The 20,074-nt window shown below is 32.3% G+C and overlaps 1 protein-coding gene and 1 pseudogene across 1 annotated transcript in view; both read left to right on the plus strand.

Annotated features, from left to right (window-relative positions):
• Positions 1-6,275, plus strand: part of LOC111620048 — a 48,000-nt pseudogene extending 41,725 nt beyond the window's left edge.
• A 4,450-nt stretch (positions 6,276-10,725) lies between these two features.
• Positions 10,726-20,074, plus strand: part of LOC111620049 (peptidyl-prolyl cis-trans isomerase CWC27 homolog) — a 31,575-nt gene continuing 22,226 nt past the window's right edge. The window contains exons 1-3 of the mRNA XM_023361892.1: positions 10,726-10,860; positions 11,145-11,251; positions 16,435-16,624. Coding sequence (XP_023217660.1) covers positions 16,583-16,624 — 42 coding nt within the window. The 5' untranslated portion in view covers positions 10,726-10,860; positions 11,145-11,251; positions 16,435-16,582. The remainder of the gene's footprint in view (positions 10,861-11,144; positions 11,252-16,434; positions 16,625-20,074) is intronic.

A 20,074-nucleotide genomic window follows, 5' to 3' on the forward strand; every position in this document is an offset into this window, starting at 1 on the left:
CAATTTCAGTATTGAAGATGCACCACGTTATGGATGGCCAATTGAAGCCAATGAAAACAAAATAAAAGTACCGATTGAAGCAAACTGCGGAATAACAACACGTGAAATCACTAAGAGATTAAATTTGTCAAATTGAACTGTTTATGAGTACTTGAAACAAATTGGTTTCGTTTCAAAGCTCGATATATGAATTCCACGAGTTCTTAAAGAGAAATGCTCTATTTGGTGGGATATTAAAGAAATTTTTTTTGGAGCTTCTACCAGACAATTTAATAATTGATTCGAAAGTGTACTGCATTTGAGTAAACAAATTGCGTAATATCATCAAACAGAAAAAGCCAGCCAGAATTGATAAAAAAAAACAGCTGTAGTGTTTTACCACGATAATGTCAAATTTCACACAAGTTTGGTAACTCATCAGACTGTTATAACTTAGATGGGACATGCTATCGCACCAACCGTATTTGCCAGATCGAGCACATTCAGATTATTACTTCTTCCAGTCTATACAATTTTTTTTAACTGTAAGACATTTACTTGAAATGACAATGTCAAAAATCACTTGGATCGGTTTTTTGTAAGCAATGATCAAAACTTTTATGAATGTGAAATCGTACTACTACCAGAAACGATGACAACAGTTATTTGACCAAAATGGTCGATATATAATTCAATAAAATATTTATTTATCATAAGAATATTGCGTTTTTTTCCACGGAAAAAAACGAACTTACTTTCCGAACAACCCAATAATTGGGATCTCTGGCTTCTAAGCATTCCATGTATGATCTGGGCCCAGATTCATAACACTTTGTATTGTAAGTTACAAGAAAATTTCTCATAACTTTCTAGATGCAAAAAGTCTCATATTTACCAAGCACATCATAAATTACAATATTTTAAAAAGTCTTGTAAATACTACAAATCTAAGAGGTCATATACACCACATTTTTCAGTACAATTATTTACAAGTATTTAGTTCTGTGAGAATCGGGGTTTAAGCATTTAAACCTAAACCGTTTTCCAACAACGGGGAGGTGAGTCCTGCTCACAGTGTCAGTGGATGGCAATTTAGGAGGGTGAAAATCGAGTGGGAGGTCGCGGATAAGTCGATAAGGTGTTGACAGAGTACGAGTAAACACACATGATTAAGATATAATATAAATTTAATTAGTATACACTATATAAAAAAATTACAAATAATAAGAATAATGATAATGATATCAAACCGAAATTACAATAGTAGGTTAGTCGGATTATATCTCGGGTATTTCGACTGAGGATAACCTCTGATCCTCCTTAATATTATTTTCGGAATTAGCCCTAGTCCACCTGAGAGGAAAGAGAGAGTTCTACTTACTAAGTTATAGCTTGTAGAATCTAACCATGTCGTCTGTCTTTGGCGGTCAGCGATGAGGATCGTTAATCCGTTATTCCTTTCTATGTTGGAGGCCACCCCGATAACTGGCCGGGAGCCCTCTTTATACCAAATTTGAGGGGGTGAGAACTATGACATTACTAATGATTTATCCGCACACCTGTTAGTGTGTTGATGTTTGGATCTAGCTAGTTCGGACAACTGACATAGAGAAGTTTGTTCAATTTATTGATATTGGTGTCAAGATGATATGAATTTTTGATATAAATTTCTATATGTTTGATGGCTCTCATCCATAAATTAACATTCAGTTGACAATAATTTCTTTAACCTGGTCAACTATCAAGATATTGTTTATATCAAACATCGTGTTTGACTATGAACGAGGCGATTTATTGCCGTAACCACGTGTTACTTTCAACCAAAGAGGTGATAAGAAACATCTCTTATTCCCGTCTTGTTGATATTAATGTGTATAGAATTACGTTTAAACAAATGGAGGAGATTTCGTTTATTGATATTTTAACATTCCCCTTTTTTTTCTTATTCAAGGAGAGCGTCTCGATCATTGACCGCAGAGGTTCTCTTTTTTCCCTTTTCAGAGAAAATTCCGAGATTAACTGTTTTTAAAACAGAAAAAAGGGTTTCAGACCTTCACAGTTCTATTGATAGATAATAAAGTTGATTGTTTTTCTCAATTGTTTCTTTTAAATATTTTTGATTTGATATTTGTAAGATGTTACTGAATCTTACAAATATCTTACAAATGGTGGAATTAAAACTACTTATAGAAGGACAAATGAAAAAATCTCATTCATTATAATTTAACATAGTATTTTTTCTTAAAAAAAATAATTTTATTAATTTCTTTTAAACTTTTTTAATACTTTTATTAATATAACCACAATATTGAGTTTGGGCAGATTTTATTCCATTTCCTAGTTACATTTTTCATGAGAAGTGAGTTTTATGTGCTATCTATTATACGTAAAAATAATTTACCTAAAAGTAATTTCTACCCATTTTAATTCTAATGAAATGAAATGTTATCTTTCCTCAGACATTGCAAAAGACATCACATGAAAAATTTTGAAAGTACTGGTACATCAGTGAGAAATGCCTTCCTATTGGCTGTATTAAAACTGAAAAGATCACTATTGATGTCATATGACATTATCATTACTAATTTCTTCTGTTTTGCTGTAAATGCTAGATGTTTTTTGAATATGAAATGTAAAATATCATTAGTTTCTGATAACTTTACAATATTGACAAGATACTGTCATATTTTGAGAGATCATATCCTGGATTTTAATGGTGTGTGCCCCTGTACATCATACTTTTGATAGACAGATGACCAGCTTTGACTCTGTTACTCTGTTCTCAAGTAAATTTTGAATTGAAATTACATGACTCCTGGTCCAAACCAGAAGTTTGTTTATAGTTAATCAGGACCGCCAGCCCCTAAGCTTTCCATATCTGATCTTGATTTTCATCTATCTAACTCTGTTCTTGAGATTAACAAAGGATAGATAGATAGACAAAAGTGGGAATAAATAAAGTCTGAAATTTGAAAATGACCAATAAGTACATTTTTCATTTTAAACAATGAATAATGTGAAAATGTAAATATATTTGAATATGTGAAAGATTTTTTTAAAACTTATTCAATAATACAGACTGCTCTCATTTTATGCTTGTTTGGTTTAGGCCAATTGACAATAATGCTGGTTTCAAAATTTTCCCAAAAATATCTCAAAAAATTTTTTTCCACAATGTGTAGAATATTGTTTGCAATTGCTAAATGCAAATATTTTTTCTATGCCTTGGGATAGCACTAATTTCATCTTTGCTTTAGTAGTGAATCTAAACAATGTTAGTTTGTGTTTATTGTTCTATTCTTATAAAGTGTTATTATATTAGTAGAATAATAATAGAATATTATAAACAAAGTGTTTATTGTTCACATGGTATTTCACCATTTAAAGTGAAGTTGTTTTCTAATAATAAAAACAAAAATAACGAAAACAGTCATGTCTAATGAAAAGAAATTAGTGAATCTAAATGTCCAAGTCTTTTTACAAAGTGACTAAGTAGTAGTTTAATTTAAGCCTTAGCATCTTATGAAATTCTCAAGGAGAATAGAAAGGTACAGAAAATAACTTTGAAATTTTGGATGGAGAGAATTGATGAAATATAAGTACAGTTGTCCCTCTATAGTCCGACATTTTTTAATCCGACATGCTCAGTAGTTCGATGCACCTCCCATCAAGGTACCCATCCCCGTTATGTGTCTGCTTGCACAGAAGCATGTCACGATGTGAATCTCCCCATCCAATTCTTACTCGATGACACACATTTCGTGTGTTTTATGTGAGCAGTTCTGTTCGAACAGTTGGAGTAGAGAATATTGTAAGTTACTGCTAGCAAAACAATGCGAAATATGTAATTATTTTCGGTAATCCGGACACTTTTGGTAATCTGACACACCTTTGGTCCCATACCTGTCGGATTATCAAGGGACAACTGTAATGTTAATATTACCAATATACATTTACTGTTTAATTGAATCTGTCTAAGCCAAATTAATTCACTGTAGTGTTTTTTCTTTAAGAGGCCTCTCTTTAGTTTGATGAATGTGTTATCTAAAATATAATATATACTAGAAATAATAAAATTTTTGAGCTTCTGTTATAGGACTAAAAATTATTTTATTATAGTGAGTGATACTGTTGTAAAAATTCAGTTGACAAATGCTATTTTAAAAAATTACAGATTGCTAATAGGATTTTTCCTTTATTTCAAACTTTAATATTCAAACATTTTCATTGATAATAAACAGTTTGCATTTTCATCTATAAATTCATTCTTGTTATTTTATTAACTGTCAATATAATTTTAGTATTTACATCTTTATACATTTTGAAATAACTAATTGATTTACTACAGTTTTTTATGTTATAAATTCTTATTTAAAAAGACTTTTTAAGAAAATATTTACCTAAATAAAATTAAACTCTTCTGTTTTTTATTCAGACATATCAATATAAAAGCATTATTAATATCATGCAAGAGAATTATATGAATTATAAACTTTTCTGGATTGTCTTAATTATTTAAAAATAAAAAAAAGTCTTAAATTTGCATTTATAACAAAATTTTAGAAATAAAATTCAAATTAAACTTTTAAGAATTTTTTTAGCTGCTGAAGACAAAGAAAAGCAAAAACGACTCAATTTTGAAAAGAGTTCTGTATTTGATAAAGAACCCAACAGTTCTTCAGAACATATAAATAACCTGATTTCAAGCATACAACATAAGAAGTTGCAGATGTTGAGCAAGCCTCTCTCGGCAAAAGAAGTGGGAATAGTGATAAAAGACAAGAGTGCCCCAAGGAATTCGATTGCTCAAGAGACATCTGTTCCGGAAGGATCTTGTGGACTCCTGGTGTGTAATGAGTACGGAGGAACTGATTCTGAAGGAGACTAATATAAAATTTGTTTTATAAATTATTGTACATATTATTAAATAAATATTTTTGTTTAAATTATGTTTCATTTGATTTTGTTTAACTCTAAGAAAATGCAGTATTATTATACTGTATATTATTATATTTATGTATAATATGTTACAATGAGTGAGCACTGTCTCAATTATCAAGATACAGTTCTATAATACAGAATGCTCAGTTTAGCCTACTTATGTAACAGAAATTACAGCTATCCAGTTAAAATTTTAATATCAGTCTTTAATATTCATATCTGTATATTTTTAATTAGTCCTAAGTTAATCATTTAATATAGTTGTAGATGTCTCTTAAGTTAAATTTATACAAGATGTTCTATTTTGTAACCAGTCATTTTTTGTCTCAGATTTGAACATGACCAATAAAATGTTGCTGGAAATGCTAATAATTCATGACAATATTTTGTGCAAAAATCAGAAGATTTAAATATTTTCAAATCATTACAAAAATGTTTCCTGTTTCTAATGTGAAAAATAGATCTTAAGATTAATAGTTATTAAATTTTAATATGTTGTCAAGTGTGATCTAAGTATTGTATATTTAAGAAAAAACATTACATTTTTATTGCTAGTATTGCCAAGACTCAGTTGTCTTGACACCTCCAACAAAGAACTATTCCCAGGGGTGTACACCATCCCGATTATGGACCATAGATGGGACAGAAGCCTGGTCTAAGTAGGATCCACCAAGCGCTCCCTGGAAGTGAGAATGAAAGAACACGCAGCTATATTCTACATGTGAGGCCCACCAAAATCCAATATCCACTTATTTTATAGGATTCCCTATAAAATAAGTAAGTGGAGTGGATGTAGGCTTGGGATTTAGTCATCAAGGGGACCATATTACAGACAAAAACAATGAGGTGGGTTCAACAGACACGACATGTTCCAAAAACTCCCAGACAGTGACAATAACCATTTAGAGGGTCGACGCGGCTGTAATTTAGCCTATTGGCGGGTCAGAGCTGGGTCCAACGGACATGACATGTTCCAAAATCTCCTAGACAGTGACTACATATTTCTGATAATGATATCTTTTATGATAATGATTTCTGGGGTTTTTATCATCCCATATCAGGGAGGGAGAAGTATCCCGTTTGCCTCCCTCTGCCATGGAAATGATTATGATATATTACAAGACAAACGGGAAAGAAGTGACAATTGCTTAAAGTAATTGCACTTTACAAGGAGCAAAAAAAAATTCTAGTACTGTTGAAAAAGGTTACATAGAAATTATTTAATACGAATAAATCTTAATCCTACAATAAGGCTGTGTACACATTAGGCGTTTTAAAGAATCGAGTTCTGCATAGGCATACATACTCAAACGCGCACTTTTGGCCAAGCGTGCGTTGATAGATTTTTGTTAAAACGCGCGTTTTACGGGCGTCAGCCGTGCGTTTTCAGATATATGTGCTGCCATGTTGTACATTCGATCACGAGCTTTCGGGTAGAGTGGACGTACGTTGGCCGAATTGGAGAACGATCATTTTGATACTGATCTATTTTTTGATGAAATCTAAAAGAGACCAGCCATCGTCAAATGATTTTATAGATATTCTAAAAGAATTAAAAAATTTGGGTTCATATTAGCTTAGTTTTGGATACAACGTCAGAAACATTCCATGCGTCAGTCTATCTCGTAATATTGGGTGCACCCAAAATTCTCTTTGCCTCTGCCATCGTCTTTTATAGCGACGATGGAGGAGGCACACACAAGCAATTACTTTCACGTCCATTTCCAAACTGAGCCAGTGCTAACGCTCCACTAAACGGTCGTCGAACGCCGAGCTAACGCGCGTTTAACGCAACGCAAAACGCCTAATGTGTACACAGCCTTAAGCACCGCGCGCTTTGAGATACATGTGCTGTCATGTTGTTGTACATTCGATCGCGCTCTTTCGGGTAGAGTGGACGCACGTTGGCCGAAATGGAGAACGATCATTTCGATACTGATCTATTTATTGATGAAATCTAAAAGAGACCAACCATCGTCAAAGGATTTTATAGATATTTTAAAAGAATTAAAAAACTTGAATTTATTTTGTCTTAGTTTTGGATACAACGTCGCAAACATTTCATGCGTCAGTCTATCTCGTAATATTGGGTGCACCCAAAATTCTCTTTGCCTCTGCCATCGTCTTTTATAGCGATGATGGAGGAGGCACACACAAGTAATTACTTTCACGTCCATTTCCAAAATGAGCCAGTGCTAACGCTCCACTAAACGGTCGTCGAACGCTGAGCTAACGCGCGTTTAACGCAACGCAAAACGCCTAATGTGTACAAGCCCTAAGATTCGTTTTTAGAGTCTTAAACTTAGCTTCATGAGTCATATGTCAGCCAGACATTTTTCACTCGTATTGCTATAATTCAGAGGACCATCAAACAACTTCAAAACAAAAACCGAATTAGTGGGAGGATTTATAACAACGATGTAATTAATATAAGCGAAGTGAGGAACAAACAGCCAATGAGGTAGCATTTAAATCGACTTTGTGCTCACTTTTAATGTGCGTCCTAATTTTCAAGATCAAAAAGTCCAAAAAAGGTGCGCTTTAGAATCAAGAAAATAAATACTACTACTTTTATTATAAATTATTTTTATTCTGTCATTTCTAGGTGATTTTATTACGTTTATCTGAATACATTTTCTTTTTAGTGAAGTTTTAAATTTAAAAAATATTTTGCAAATCCGAAACAAAAGAATTTGTTAAAAAGAATCTTTCCTTTAAAAAATGTCATTAAAATACAGTAGATACCCCTATAAGACGGGTTCCTATAATTACGATTCCTATAAGACGGCGAAAAAAATGTGGCGGTATCCGTAAACAACGGTAAAAAAAAACTCCTATAGTTACGTAAAACGTCATCGGGCAGCCGAACTACTTTCCGCCGTCCAGCGCCACGCTACGGACAATTTAGACGGGTAAATTGAGTATAGTATCGTCTGTACATATAATTATATATAAATAAGGTTCTGTATATATAATTATATATTAACTTAATTTATTGTAACTTTATTATAATTATATATATACTTTCCGCCGTCTAGCACCACGCTACGGAGAGTTTAGGCGAGCTATCGTCTGTACAATATGTAAATTAGGTACAGTAAGTCTAATACAGTACTGTAATTTTATACATTCCTTGTGAAAGAAACATTTCTTATTCAACGGCGATTAAAATTATTTAAATGATGTCTCCAAAGTCAACGAAGTTTTCGCAGAAAAATAACATCAGAAATCGCGGCCGCGGTTTGCTGCGCTGTTCCGCGACGAAAACAAGCTTGAGCAACGGCGATGTCGAATGGTGCACACTCAAATGTTATATTCCATTTCCAAAGAGACGTGGAATCATTTTTGAAACTTCTTTTGCTCAAAAAATTTACAAGAAGCAAAACAACAGAAAGGTAAGGCATTTTTATTTTCATTCTAATTTGTTATGATACATTGATGCAATAAAAAATGGTATATAAAAGTTTGAATCCTAATTGATAAATCTAATAATTTATTATTGTAGAATAATGTTTGAAAAATAATTTTATTCATTCATGCCATTTAGAATAATATGAATTACAATTTTACTTAGAAAAATTAATTTACAGTAGAACGTCGTTTATCCGAAAGTCGGTTATCCGAAGGATTCCAGTCGGCAAATTGTAGGTAAGTAATCCTACAATTTTTTGTTTATAGCGTAGTTTATACGGATTATTTCCAAAAAATATACGTATTTTGGAAATGTTGAGTCGAATTAGTCTAGAATCGATTAACTTTATGGAAGAAAACCTTTCAAACAGCCGTAGTCCGTAAACTTCACACGTGTCGGGCTGTGATTGGCTGTGATTCCTACAAAATTGATTCATAAAGAACGGAATGTATCTACCTTCTTATAGGGGGAGCGACTGTACTTGAAATATTACATCTATGACGTAAAACTCGTGACGTAACGCGTGATGCATTGCAACATTCGACGGATTCGAATTCGTTCCATTTCGTATTGCCGACGCCATCTTGGAATAGAATGTTTTCTGGAAATTGCGAGTTATTTTTCCCTCCATTTTAACATTTTTCGTACAGTTTTAATAACGAAAGCTTGCGTAACGTAGGTAACTTAATATTTTTCGATTAATAATACTGTATATCAAAATTAAATAAGCTTTAAACCTAGATTTGCGGCCTGTAACTTGTAAGGATATGGAATACGTTTTTATAATTTTATTTATTACAAATTTCTTAGCAATATTTTACAAAAAAGAGACTATTTTAGCATTTTAAACAAAACATTTGCAATTAGTTAATATTCTGACGTAGAACTTATGACGTAACGTGTGACGCATTTATCGCATGTTCGACCGATTCGAATTCGTTCGATTTCGTATCGCCGGCGCCATCTTGAAATAGAAAGTTTTCTGGAAATTACGAGTTATTTTTCCCTCCATATTGACATTTTTCGAAAAAGTTGAATTACATAAACCCGAACAACGCAGGTAATGTAAATTTTTTTATTTATAAGCGGTCAAAATTGAATAATTGTCGATAGAACATTAAATGTAAAAGTCTGTTTTTAGATTTAAATTTTCGTTAAAAATATTTAAGATTGTTTCCATTTAGCATCGAATCAGAGTACAAATAATATTCGCTTGGATATTGTCTTATATTCTTTTCAATGAGACAATAAATGTCCTGTATTAGAAAATTATTTTAATTAATTAATCAATCAATCATCTTGATCTTTTCTATTCTTAATAATTAAATTCTTAAATTATTCTAGGAAGAAGTATCATTCTCAAATGTTATATTCCATTTCCAAAGAGACGTGGAATCATTTTTGAAACTTCTTTTGCTCAAAAAATTTACAAGAAGCAAAACAACAGAAAGGTAAGGCATTTTTATTTTCATTCTAATTTGTTATGATACATTGATGCAATAAAAAATGGTATATAAAAGTTTGAATCCTAATTGATAAATCTAATAATTTATTATTGTAGAATAATGTTTGAAAAATAATTTTATTCATTCATGCCATTTAGAATAATATGAATTACAATTTTACTTAGAAAAATTAATTTACAGTAGAACGTCGTTTATCCGAAAGTCGGTTATCCGAAGGATTCCAGTCGGCAAATTGTAGGTAAGTAATCCTACAATTTTTTGTTTATAGCGTAGTTTATACGGATTATTTCCAAAAAATATACGTATTTTGGAAATGTTGAGTCGAATTAGTCTAGAATCGATTAACTTTATGGAAGAAAACCTTTCAAACAGCCGTAGTCCGTAAACTTCACACGTGTCGGGCTGTGATTGGCTGTGATTCCTACAAAATTGATTCATAAAGAACGGAATGTATCTACCTTCTTATAGGGGGAGCGACTGTACTTGAAATATTACATCTATGACGTAAAACTCGTGACGTAACGCGTGATGCATTGCAACATTCGACGGATTCGAATTCGTTCCATTTCGTATTGCCGACGCCATCTTGGAATAGAATGTTTTCTGGAAATTGCGAGTTATTTTTCCCTCCATTTTAACATTTTTCGTACAGTTTTAATAACGAAAGCTTGCGTAACGTAGGTAACTTAATATTTTTCGATTAATAATACTGTATATCAAAATTAAATAAGCTTTAAACCTAGATTTGCGGCCTGTAACTTGTAAGGATATGGAATACGTTTTTATAATTTTATTTATTACAAATTTCTTAGCAATATTTTACAAAAAAGAGACTATTTTAGCATTTTAAACAAAACATTTGCAATTAGTTAATATTCTGACGTAGAACTTATGACGTAACGTGTGACGCATTTATCGCATGTTCGACCGATTCGAATTCGTTCGATTTCGTATCGCCGGCGCCATCTTGAAATAGAAAGTTTTCTGGAAATTACGAGTTATTTTTCCCTCCATATTGACATTTTTCGAAAAAGTTGAATTACATAAACCCGAACAACGCAGGTAATGTAAATTTTTTTATTTATAAGCGGTCAAAATTGAATAATTGTCGATAGAACATTAAATGTAAAAGTCTGTTTTTAGATTTAAATTTTCGTTAAAAATATTTAAGATTGTTTCCATTTAGCATCGAATCAGAGTACAAATAATATTCGCTTGGATATTGTCTTATATTCTTTTCAATGAGACAATAAATGTCCTGTATTAGAAAATTATTTTAATTAATTAATCAATCAATCATCTTGATCTTTTCTATTCTTAATAATTAAATTCTTAAATTATTCTAGGAAGAAGTATCATTCTCAAATGTTATATTCCATTTCCAAAGAGACGTGGAATCATTTTTGAAACTTCTTTTGCTCAAAAAATTTACAAGAAGCAAAACAACAGAAAGGTAAGGCATTTTTATTTTCATTCTAATTTGTTATGATACATTGATGCAATAAAAAATGGTATATAAAAGTTTGAATCCTAATTGATAAATCTAATAATTTATTATTGTAGAATAATGTTTGAAAAATAATTTTATTCATTCATGCCATTTAGAATAATATGAATTACAATTTTACTTAGAAAAATTAATTTACAGTAGAACGTCGTTTATCCGAAAGTCGGTTATCCGAAGGATTCCAGTCGGCAAATTGTAGGTAAGTAATCCTACAATTTTTTGTTTATAGCGTAGTTTATACGGATTATTTCCAAAAAATATACGTATTTTGGAAATGTTGAGTCGAATTAGTCTAGAATCGATTAANAGTCGGAGTCGGCGGATTTTTTGACGACTCCGACTCCGACTCCGACTCCTGCTAAAACATCAAAACTCCACGACTCCGACTCCGACTCCGACTCCACAGCCCTGAAAAATATATAAAAATACTGTATTATACTCTGTAACACTACTAAACTTGTGCCTTATACCCCGTTCGCCTAGCGGCCGGATGGCCGAGCGGTCAATGTGGCAGCCTACCGCGCTGGGGGACCCGGACTCGAATCCGAACGGGTCAAAAAATCCCCAGAAATCTTTCGAGGGGGTGGTCCATTCGGATATGTCGGGCCCCGTCCCTCACCACCCGGCAGCTCCATTGTGGGCCTAGCCGAACCCATAATGGGCTTGCAAAGAGGCCCTCTTAGTGCCCACAGAGCGGAAAGAGTTAAAAAAAAAAACTGTTCGCCTTGGTGCGACCTCCCTCGACCATTTCAATCTCGACTGAAACGAAGTTCAATCGCGATCGACTCAAGAGAGTTCTTGAAACTAGATCCAGTCGTAAGAGAGATCTCACAATCCCACGCGCGCGAGAAAATATAAGACGGCTGCGGAACACGTGCCGGGCCATCGACAGCAAAATAAAAAAATATTGTATTTCGAGAGACGATGACATCTGTCTATTATTAGATATATCGTAAAAATCTATATCTATATATATATAAATGGACGTGTATGTCCCTATATTTCACTTTTCCGCCAAAACTACACATCTCACGTGAATGGTGTTTGTATGTGGTGATAGCCCCAAGTCTCCATTCGTGCACCAGGGTGGTCGCGTCTCGATAGCTATAAGGGTGCGAGAGATATGGGGCTGAAAGTGGTTGAAAGTGGCTTTCTATTTCGAATTTGTTCGAATTAAATTCGAACATAAAATTCGAATATTGGTTCGATTATAGAACGATTGTAAACGTTCCAGAAACGTTGAAAATAGTTCGTTTGACTAAACGTAAAAATTCTCTAATTAGTCTGGAAACGGGGGACCTAATTCTTGCATTCTGTGAAAACGGGTAAGATTAGCTATAATGTAATTATCTTAATCTTCACTATCGTTACTTTTTGCCAGCGAAGCGGGTCCTTGCAGCTAGATTCTAGATTACTTAGAAAAACAGTCTTTTATATATATAAACAAAACTATATTACATACAAATAAAAACCCAGCGAAGCGGGTCCTTGCAGCTAGTAAATAAATAAAAAGTATTATAATTATTTCTAATCAAAACTTTCATTTTGTTTGTCGGTGTTCGTGACGAACCGCGTACTTTTTCAGTTTTATCATCGCGTGTAATATCCAGGTTCTTCTCAAGTTGACTGTGCATAGGCAGTCAACTTGAGACAAAAATTGTTAAGGAAACGTTTTCTGTTAGCAAACCCTTTGTTAAATATTTCGAATATGCCCGAAACGCGTATCGGCCTATAGGATATTCCGAATAAAGATGATGTAGAAATGCCCTGTGTCTATGCACCTAGTCGTGAAGATAAAAACAGATAAAAGAAGACACGGTTTCAGAATACACAAGTTCATATTTATAAATCCAAGCTTGTGTCCAATTCTGTAATTTTACTAATTATAGGTTAAGAGCTTTAATATAGTAATGCATCAGTAATTATATTCGTTTACTAATCAATTTGTTTAACGAATATTTTACTCGTTATTATCATTTACAATTTTTTCATAAAACTCGTTCCTACCATTAAAATTCAGCTTTTTGTCATTTTATAATATTTTATCTAATAAAACTTTATATTTTTAATTATTTTAACAAATGGCATCACGCGCAGTTTTATATGTTGCCGGGAAAGTTAAACAACTCGTTGCTGGATTTTTTAATGATCAGTCATATAATTATTCGAGGGATTGAAAATAGATTAAACAACTAAAGAACCAAAATACTAAAAATCACAAGTTTGGTTGTATGACAGTTCTACTCTCCAACATTAATATTGTGTTTTTTACAGTAGACCCCTATAACACGGTAGATACGTTCCGTTTTATATGAATTCCATGTTGTATGAGTTACTTAAATACATGAGCCAATCACAGTCTGGCACGTATGCAGTTTACGGACTACAGCTGTTTGAAAGGTTTTCTTCCATAAAATTAATCGATTCTAGAGAAATTCCACTCAACATTTCCAAAATACGTATAATTTTTTTTGGAATAATCCGTATAAACTATGCTATAAACAAAAAATTGTAGGATTACTTACCGAGTGTGCACCGTTCGATGACGCCATTGCTTAAGCTTGTTTTTGTCGCGGAGTGGCGCATCGAACGAGGGGGCGCGTGTTTCCTGATAAGTTATTTTTCTGTGAAAAATTCGCTGAACTTTGGAGACATCATTAATATAAATATAATTTTTATGGCCGTTAAATAATAAATGGTTTTTAGCAGGTCTGCTGCTCGTTTAAACTCAACGGTTTGTATAATATCCGCTATTGGTCCGGATTCGGCCAATCCTGTCGCGACACGAGTCTGCGATGACGTTTTACCGTGTTATACGAACACGATCGCAATTTTTTGCCGTGTTATATGATCCTGCGTTATACCCCTATAACACGGTGTACTGTATTTTTATTTTTTCTAGTTTAACATTGCCGTACGCATATAATAACTTAAATGGAAGCTTGCTTTAAATTTCTGATTAAATTATAAAGATCATTAAATTTTTCGTAAAAAGTTGCCGCGTAAAAAATTTTGTCTCAAAAAGTGATAAATCTTCCGCTCGTTGATAGGAGAAGGCCAAGGACTTTAAACTACAAGGATAGCCAGATCCCGTATATTTGTTAGCATGACCTTGGATCTATGTGACGCCACAGCAAGTCCTCTACTTCAACATGACAGACCTTTCAAATAACAAAATACGATAAAATATTAAATCATTTCTTAATTAATTATTAAATTACTACTAAATGTAAACTACTGTAGAATTTTCGGATTTAATAAGTGTACTGTACGTCAATAAATTTACAAGTCTTTTGTCTAATATTTATTTAACAAATTAATGAGCTATATTTTTTATTATGTGATTATCTTACTTAACTTTTTAATTTTTTTTCGACAATCACCATTTTCAGAAGGCATTCTTTTCAATATTTTATAGTTTTCTTGTTTAAGATTTCTATAATTAATTCTTATTATAGTTCTTAATTTACAAAAATCTTTTATTAAAGTAAAAGGTAAAACTGTTTCCACTGACTAATTCTGTACAACTCCGGGGCCTTTTTTATACGATTCATCGTGATATATTTCGAAATATTTATTCCATTCTATAATTTTTGCTAGCCATTCATCAGTAGGTTTAATAAGCCCTCCATAAGATAAATGTTGCACCCATGACGGAATGCTATAGTTGTAATGATTTTTAATTTTGTTAGTGGAATTAATTAAGTTTGGGTATTTTTCTTTATATTTATAGGCAAAATATCCTGCTATATACTCGAGAGCATCGTAGGAAGTTTCTTCAGAGATTGTGTTAAAGTCTAGATTGCATGTAGAGTTTCCTGAAGATTTATTTGAAGAAAAAGTAGTTTTACATTCAGTATATTGGTCTGTATTTTCACTTGATACTTCTACATGTGCTTTCTCTAAAACTTTGGGTATAATATATTCCTCTTGTCTTCGATCTGTAGTATTTACTTTTGACTCTAAAATACCAGGATTCTTACCTAAAATAATCAATCTAATCCTATATATAGCATTTAATGGGCTTGGATGTTCATTAGGACCCCGGCTTCTAATTTGAAAAAAAAAAATTTTCCAGACAATCTTGATTTAAGTGCAGATGTATTTTATATCAAAAGTCGATTTCATATCTTGAAAAAGATCAATTAGCGATTTCATTGAGATTATCATTCCTTTCTGGAAAATTTGGAGGGCATTTTTTCCACTTGCTCTCATTGTTGAGATTATTTTTATCATTTTATTTAAATGTTCTTCTTGTAATTCCAAGTCTACACCATATCCATTTTTGCTTGGAACAGAACCTTTTGGTGCATAGCTATTAAAAATGTCGAACCACATATTTATATCTCTAATATACGTTTCATTGATAATAATAATTGATTCATAATAAACGTTTCATTGATATTCACATTCAATTCTTTCCATAAACTTATGTTACTGCAACTACAGTCACTGACGCAAGCTACTACATTATACGATAGTAAATAAAGTTCTGCTATTAATTTTAAAAGTATTTCTCTTGTCATTTTTTGATCAAACCCGATGTAAACAGGTTGCTTCCAATTTGAAAAAAGAAGGTTATTATTACAACCATACACAGCACACCTAGTACTCAGCATTTTGTTCTTCACCTAACATAAAAATATAGCTTTAAATATTTAATGACTTATATTTAAATCATCTTACCTTATAAAAAATTTAGTCAAATAAAACAATTACAGAAATATTAAAATAAATCACTTCGTTAATCACAAAATTGAACGAATATTAAAAGCGAAAACTAAACACGTGCACACCCTGCTCTATGTAAACAGAGAGGTCAGGACTCGTGCTGACGTCACTAACTTGTCATTCCTGGCTAACATTGTAGAATAGGGATCTGGCTATCCTTGTAGTATACAGTTTTTGGGAGAAGGCAGATTTTAAAATTTTTTCTGAATCTAAGTTATGTGCCAAAATTACATTCTATAGACCATACGTAAACCAAGGTATTTTAATTTTTGCAATATTTTTTTCTAGAGATAATTAACTTTTTTTATAATATAATACTCATATTATGCAGTACAATATACTACCGTATATTATTTGATATTATTTGTATATATACATAAAATGCTTGCATATTTCAGATGGCGCTGGAACTCGAGCATGGTTTCCGCGAGTTGCCGTGTTATTTTCGTTAATTAAAGTTGAACGTTTTATATTTAAAAAACTACAATTGAGATATAACAGGAACAACAACAAAATTTTAGTGATTTTTCAATAAAGAAAAGAAAAATGAGTAATATATATATTCAAGAACCTCCAACACTTGGAAAAGTAAGTTAATAAATCAAAATATGTTAGATTAAGTCAATTTACTTGTGTTTGTGTATATCTAAGATAAAACTGTTTTGAATAATTTGAAAGTTTATCATCATCTACATCTTTATATCTATGTACAAATAATCATTTAAATAAATTATAGTAAGCATTGGTAATAATTATTATAATAATAAAATATGCAATATCAGTCTTTTAATTGAATTATTTTAGATCCATGTTATACAGTAATCTAGTCACTGAGCTAAATGATTAGCAATTTTGACATCCCAAACACATAGTTTCTTTTCAATTTGTTCATATAGAATTCTAGTAGGGTAAATGATGCTTAGTAGAGAGAAAATCATGTCATGTGTTGGGACCTTGAATAAGTTCTCGCTGTTCTCCAACAGATGGCGTTACCAGAACTGCTTGCATGTAGTTTAAGATGATTGTGCATCTGAAAGGATACCATAAGCAAGCTTGAAATTTAGTATATGTCATTTCGCCAAAATATAAACAACTTTTTTTCGTAGTGTTAAACATGTCAAGTTTCGTACCAAAAAAAATATTTGTGGAGAATTTTATTGCACTATTTTATTCAAAAAAAAAATCTGCAGCCGAAGCACACAGAATTCTTGTTGAGACTTATGGTGACCCTGCTCTATCAGAAATAACATGCAGAGATTGGTTTAGATGCTTCAGAAATAATGATTTTGATTACACAACAGTTTCGAAACATTTCAAGTATTAGGATTGATTCAAAAGCAAGGATGTTGGGTGCCATACGAGTTGAAGCTGAGAGATGTCAAATGGCATCTTTTCACATGTGAACAGCTTCTTCAATGGCAGAAAAGGAATGTTTTTTTGCATTGTATTGTGACTGGTGATGAAAAGTTGATATACTATGATAACCCTAAGTGTAGAAGATTGTGTGGTAAGCCCAGTCATGTGTCAGCATGTCTGTGTCGGCAAAGCCGAATATCCATGGTTTGAAGCTTCTGCTCTGCATTTGGTGGGATCAGCTGGGATCAGCTTGGGTGGGATAGTTTATTATGAGCTGCTCAAACCAAACAAAACTATCACGGGAGATCGCTATCGACTACAATTGATGCATTTGAGCCAAGCATTGAAGGAAAAACAGCCACTATACAAGCAGAGACACGACAAAGTGATTTTGCAACATGACAATGCTCGGCCACATGTTGCACAACCGGTAAAAACCTACTTGAAAACACTTAAATGAGAAGTCCTACCCTACCTGCCATATTCACCAGACAGTGCCCCTTCTAATTATCACTTGTTCCAATCGAGGGCACATGGCCTGGCTGAGCAGCACTTCCATTCTTATGAAGATGCCAAAAAATGGGTCAATTCTTGGATAGCCTCAAAAGACGTGTCAGTTTTCTGACATGGAATTCAAATGCTGTCAGAACAATGGGAGAAAGTAGTGGCTAGCAATGGACAATACTTTCAGTGGCATGTTTTTACAACTTTTTTTAAATAAAGCATTAATTTTCACGAAAAAACAGCGAGAACTTATTCAAGGTCCCAATAGTATTTACAAATTGTACAAATATTTTTAAAAAGTAATGCATTGTATTAGATAGTTATATTTTTTTATTATTATTTAGCAATAATATCTAATCCACAATAAAATTTTAAATTAGTCAAGTTATTCAAACATTTCTCATGCATGAAAGATTCATGTATTGGAATTGCAATAATCCAAAATTTGGTTTATTCCTAAATATGAATTGTTGTTTGTTCTAATGTTTTCATATGTAAAACTCCTGTAACAAGAAAAAATTCTTAATTAATGCAATAAAACTTGATTTGATAGATTGAAAATTTGATTTATTTAGATCTAGATAAAAATACAGTAATTTAATTTGAAAAAGTTAAAGGGTAACACTGAAAGATGTTTGCTGTTCTTTGAAATGGCTTGGTCTGTATTTGATGGCAGCAACTGCATACAGCAGTGGTCACAGAATATTATTGCTTATTTATTTGTTTCACATTTATTCATATTTGTGATATAGGNGAAGCTTCTGCTCTGCATTTGGTGGGATCAGCTGGGATCAGCTTGGGTGGGATAGTTTATTATGAGCTGCTCAAACCAAACAAAACTATCACGGGAGATCACTATCGACTACAATTGATGCATTTGAGCCAAGCATTGAAGGAAAAACAGCCACTATACAAGCAGAGACACGACAAAGTGATTTTGCAACATGACAATGCTCGGCCACATGTTGCACAACCGGTAAAAACCTACTTGAAAACACTTAAATGAGAAGTCCTACCCTACCTGCCATATTCACCAGACAGTGCCCCTTCTAATTATCACTTGTTCCAATCGAGGGCACATGGCCTGGCTGAGCAGCACTTCCATTCTTATGAAGATGCCAAAAAATGGGTCAATTCTTGGATAGCCTCAAAAGACTTGTCAGTTTTCTGACATGGAATTCAAATGCTGTCAGAACAATGGGAGAAAGTAGTGGCTAGCAATGGACAATACTTTCAGTGGCATGTTTTTACAACTTTTTTTAAATAAAGCATTAATTTTCACGAAAAAACAGCGAGAACTTATTCAAGGTCCCAATAGTATTTACAAATTGTACAAATATTTTTAAAAAGTAATGCATTGTATTAGATAGTTATATTTTTTTATTATTATTTAGCAATAATATCTAATCCACAATAAAATTTTAAATTAGTCAAGTTATTCAAACATTTCTCATGCATGAAAGATTCATGTATTGGAATTGCAATAATCCAAAATTTGGTTTATTCCTAAATATGAATTGTTGTTTGTTCTAATGTTTTCATATGTAAAACTCCTGTAACAAGAAAAAATTCTTAATTAATGCAATAAAACTTGATTTGATAGATTGAAAATTTGATTTATTTAGATCTAGATAAAAATACAGTAATTTAATTTGAAAAAGTTAAAGGGTAACACTGAAAGATGTTTGCTGTTCTTTGAAATGGCTTGGTCTGTATTTGATGGCAGCAACTGCATACAGCAGTGGTCACAGAATATTATTGCTTATTTATTTGTTTCACATTTATTCATATTTGTGATATAGGCTTAGTACTTTCCTATATATATATATAAACATTCTCAAACCTGAATTTTAATTAAAGCCAAATAATCTACTAATTAAACAATCTAGAGATAGGCATCTATCTCTAGTCAAATTACGGTTTATTTAATTATTAAAATTAGTAATCATCGAAGACAAGTCTGTCCAAAAGGGACCACCATTTATTTTGTATTCCAGACTTTACACATATACATTCACTAAAAAGGAAGGCCTGTCGCCATGTGCATCTGAAAGGATGCACATGGTATGTGTAAAGTCTGGAATACAAAATAAATAGTGGTCCCTTTTGGACAGACTTGTCTTCGATGATTAATAATAATCTAGCCATCGAATGGAAAATCAACAAAAAAAAATATAT

Source organism: Centruroides sculpturatus, unplaced genomic scaffold, assembly GCF_000671375.1.
Source record: "Centruroides sculpturatus isolate CEXI.00-Female unplaced genomic scaffold, Cexi_2.0 scaffold12, whole genome shotgun sequence".
Taxonomy (NCBI): Eukaryota; Metazoa; Arthropoda; class Arachnida; order Scorpiones; family Buthidae; genus Centruroides; species Centruroides sculpturatus.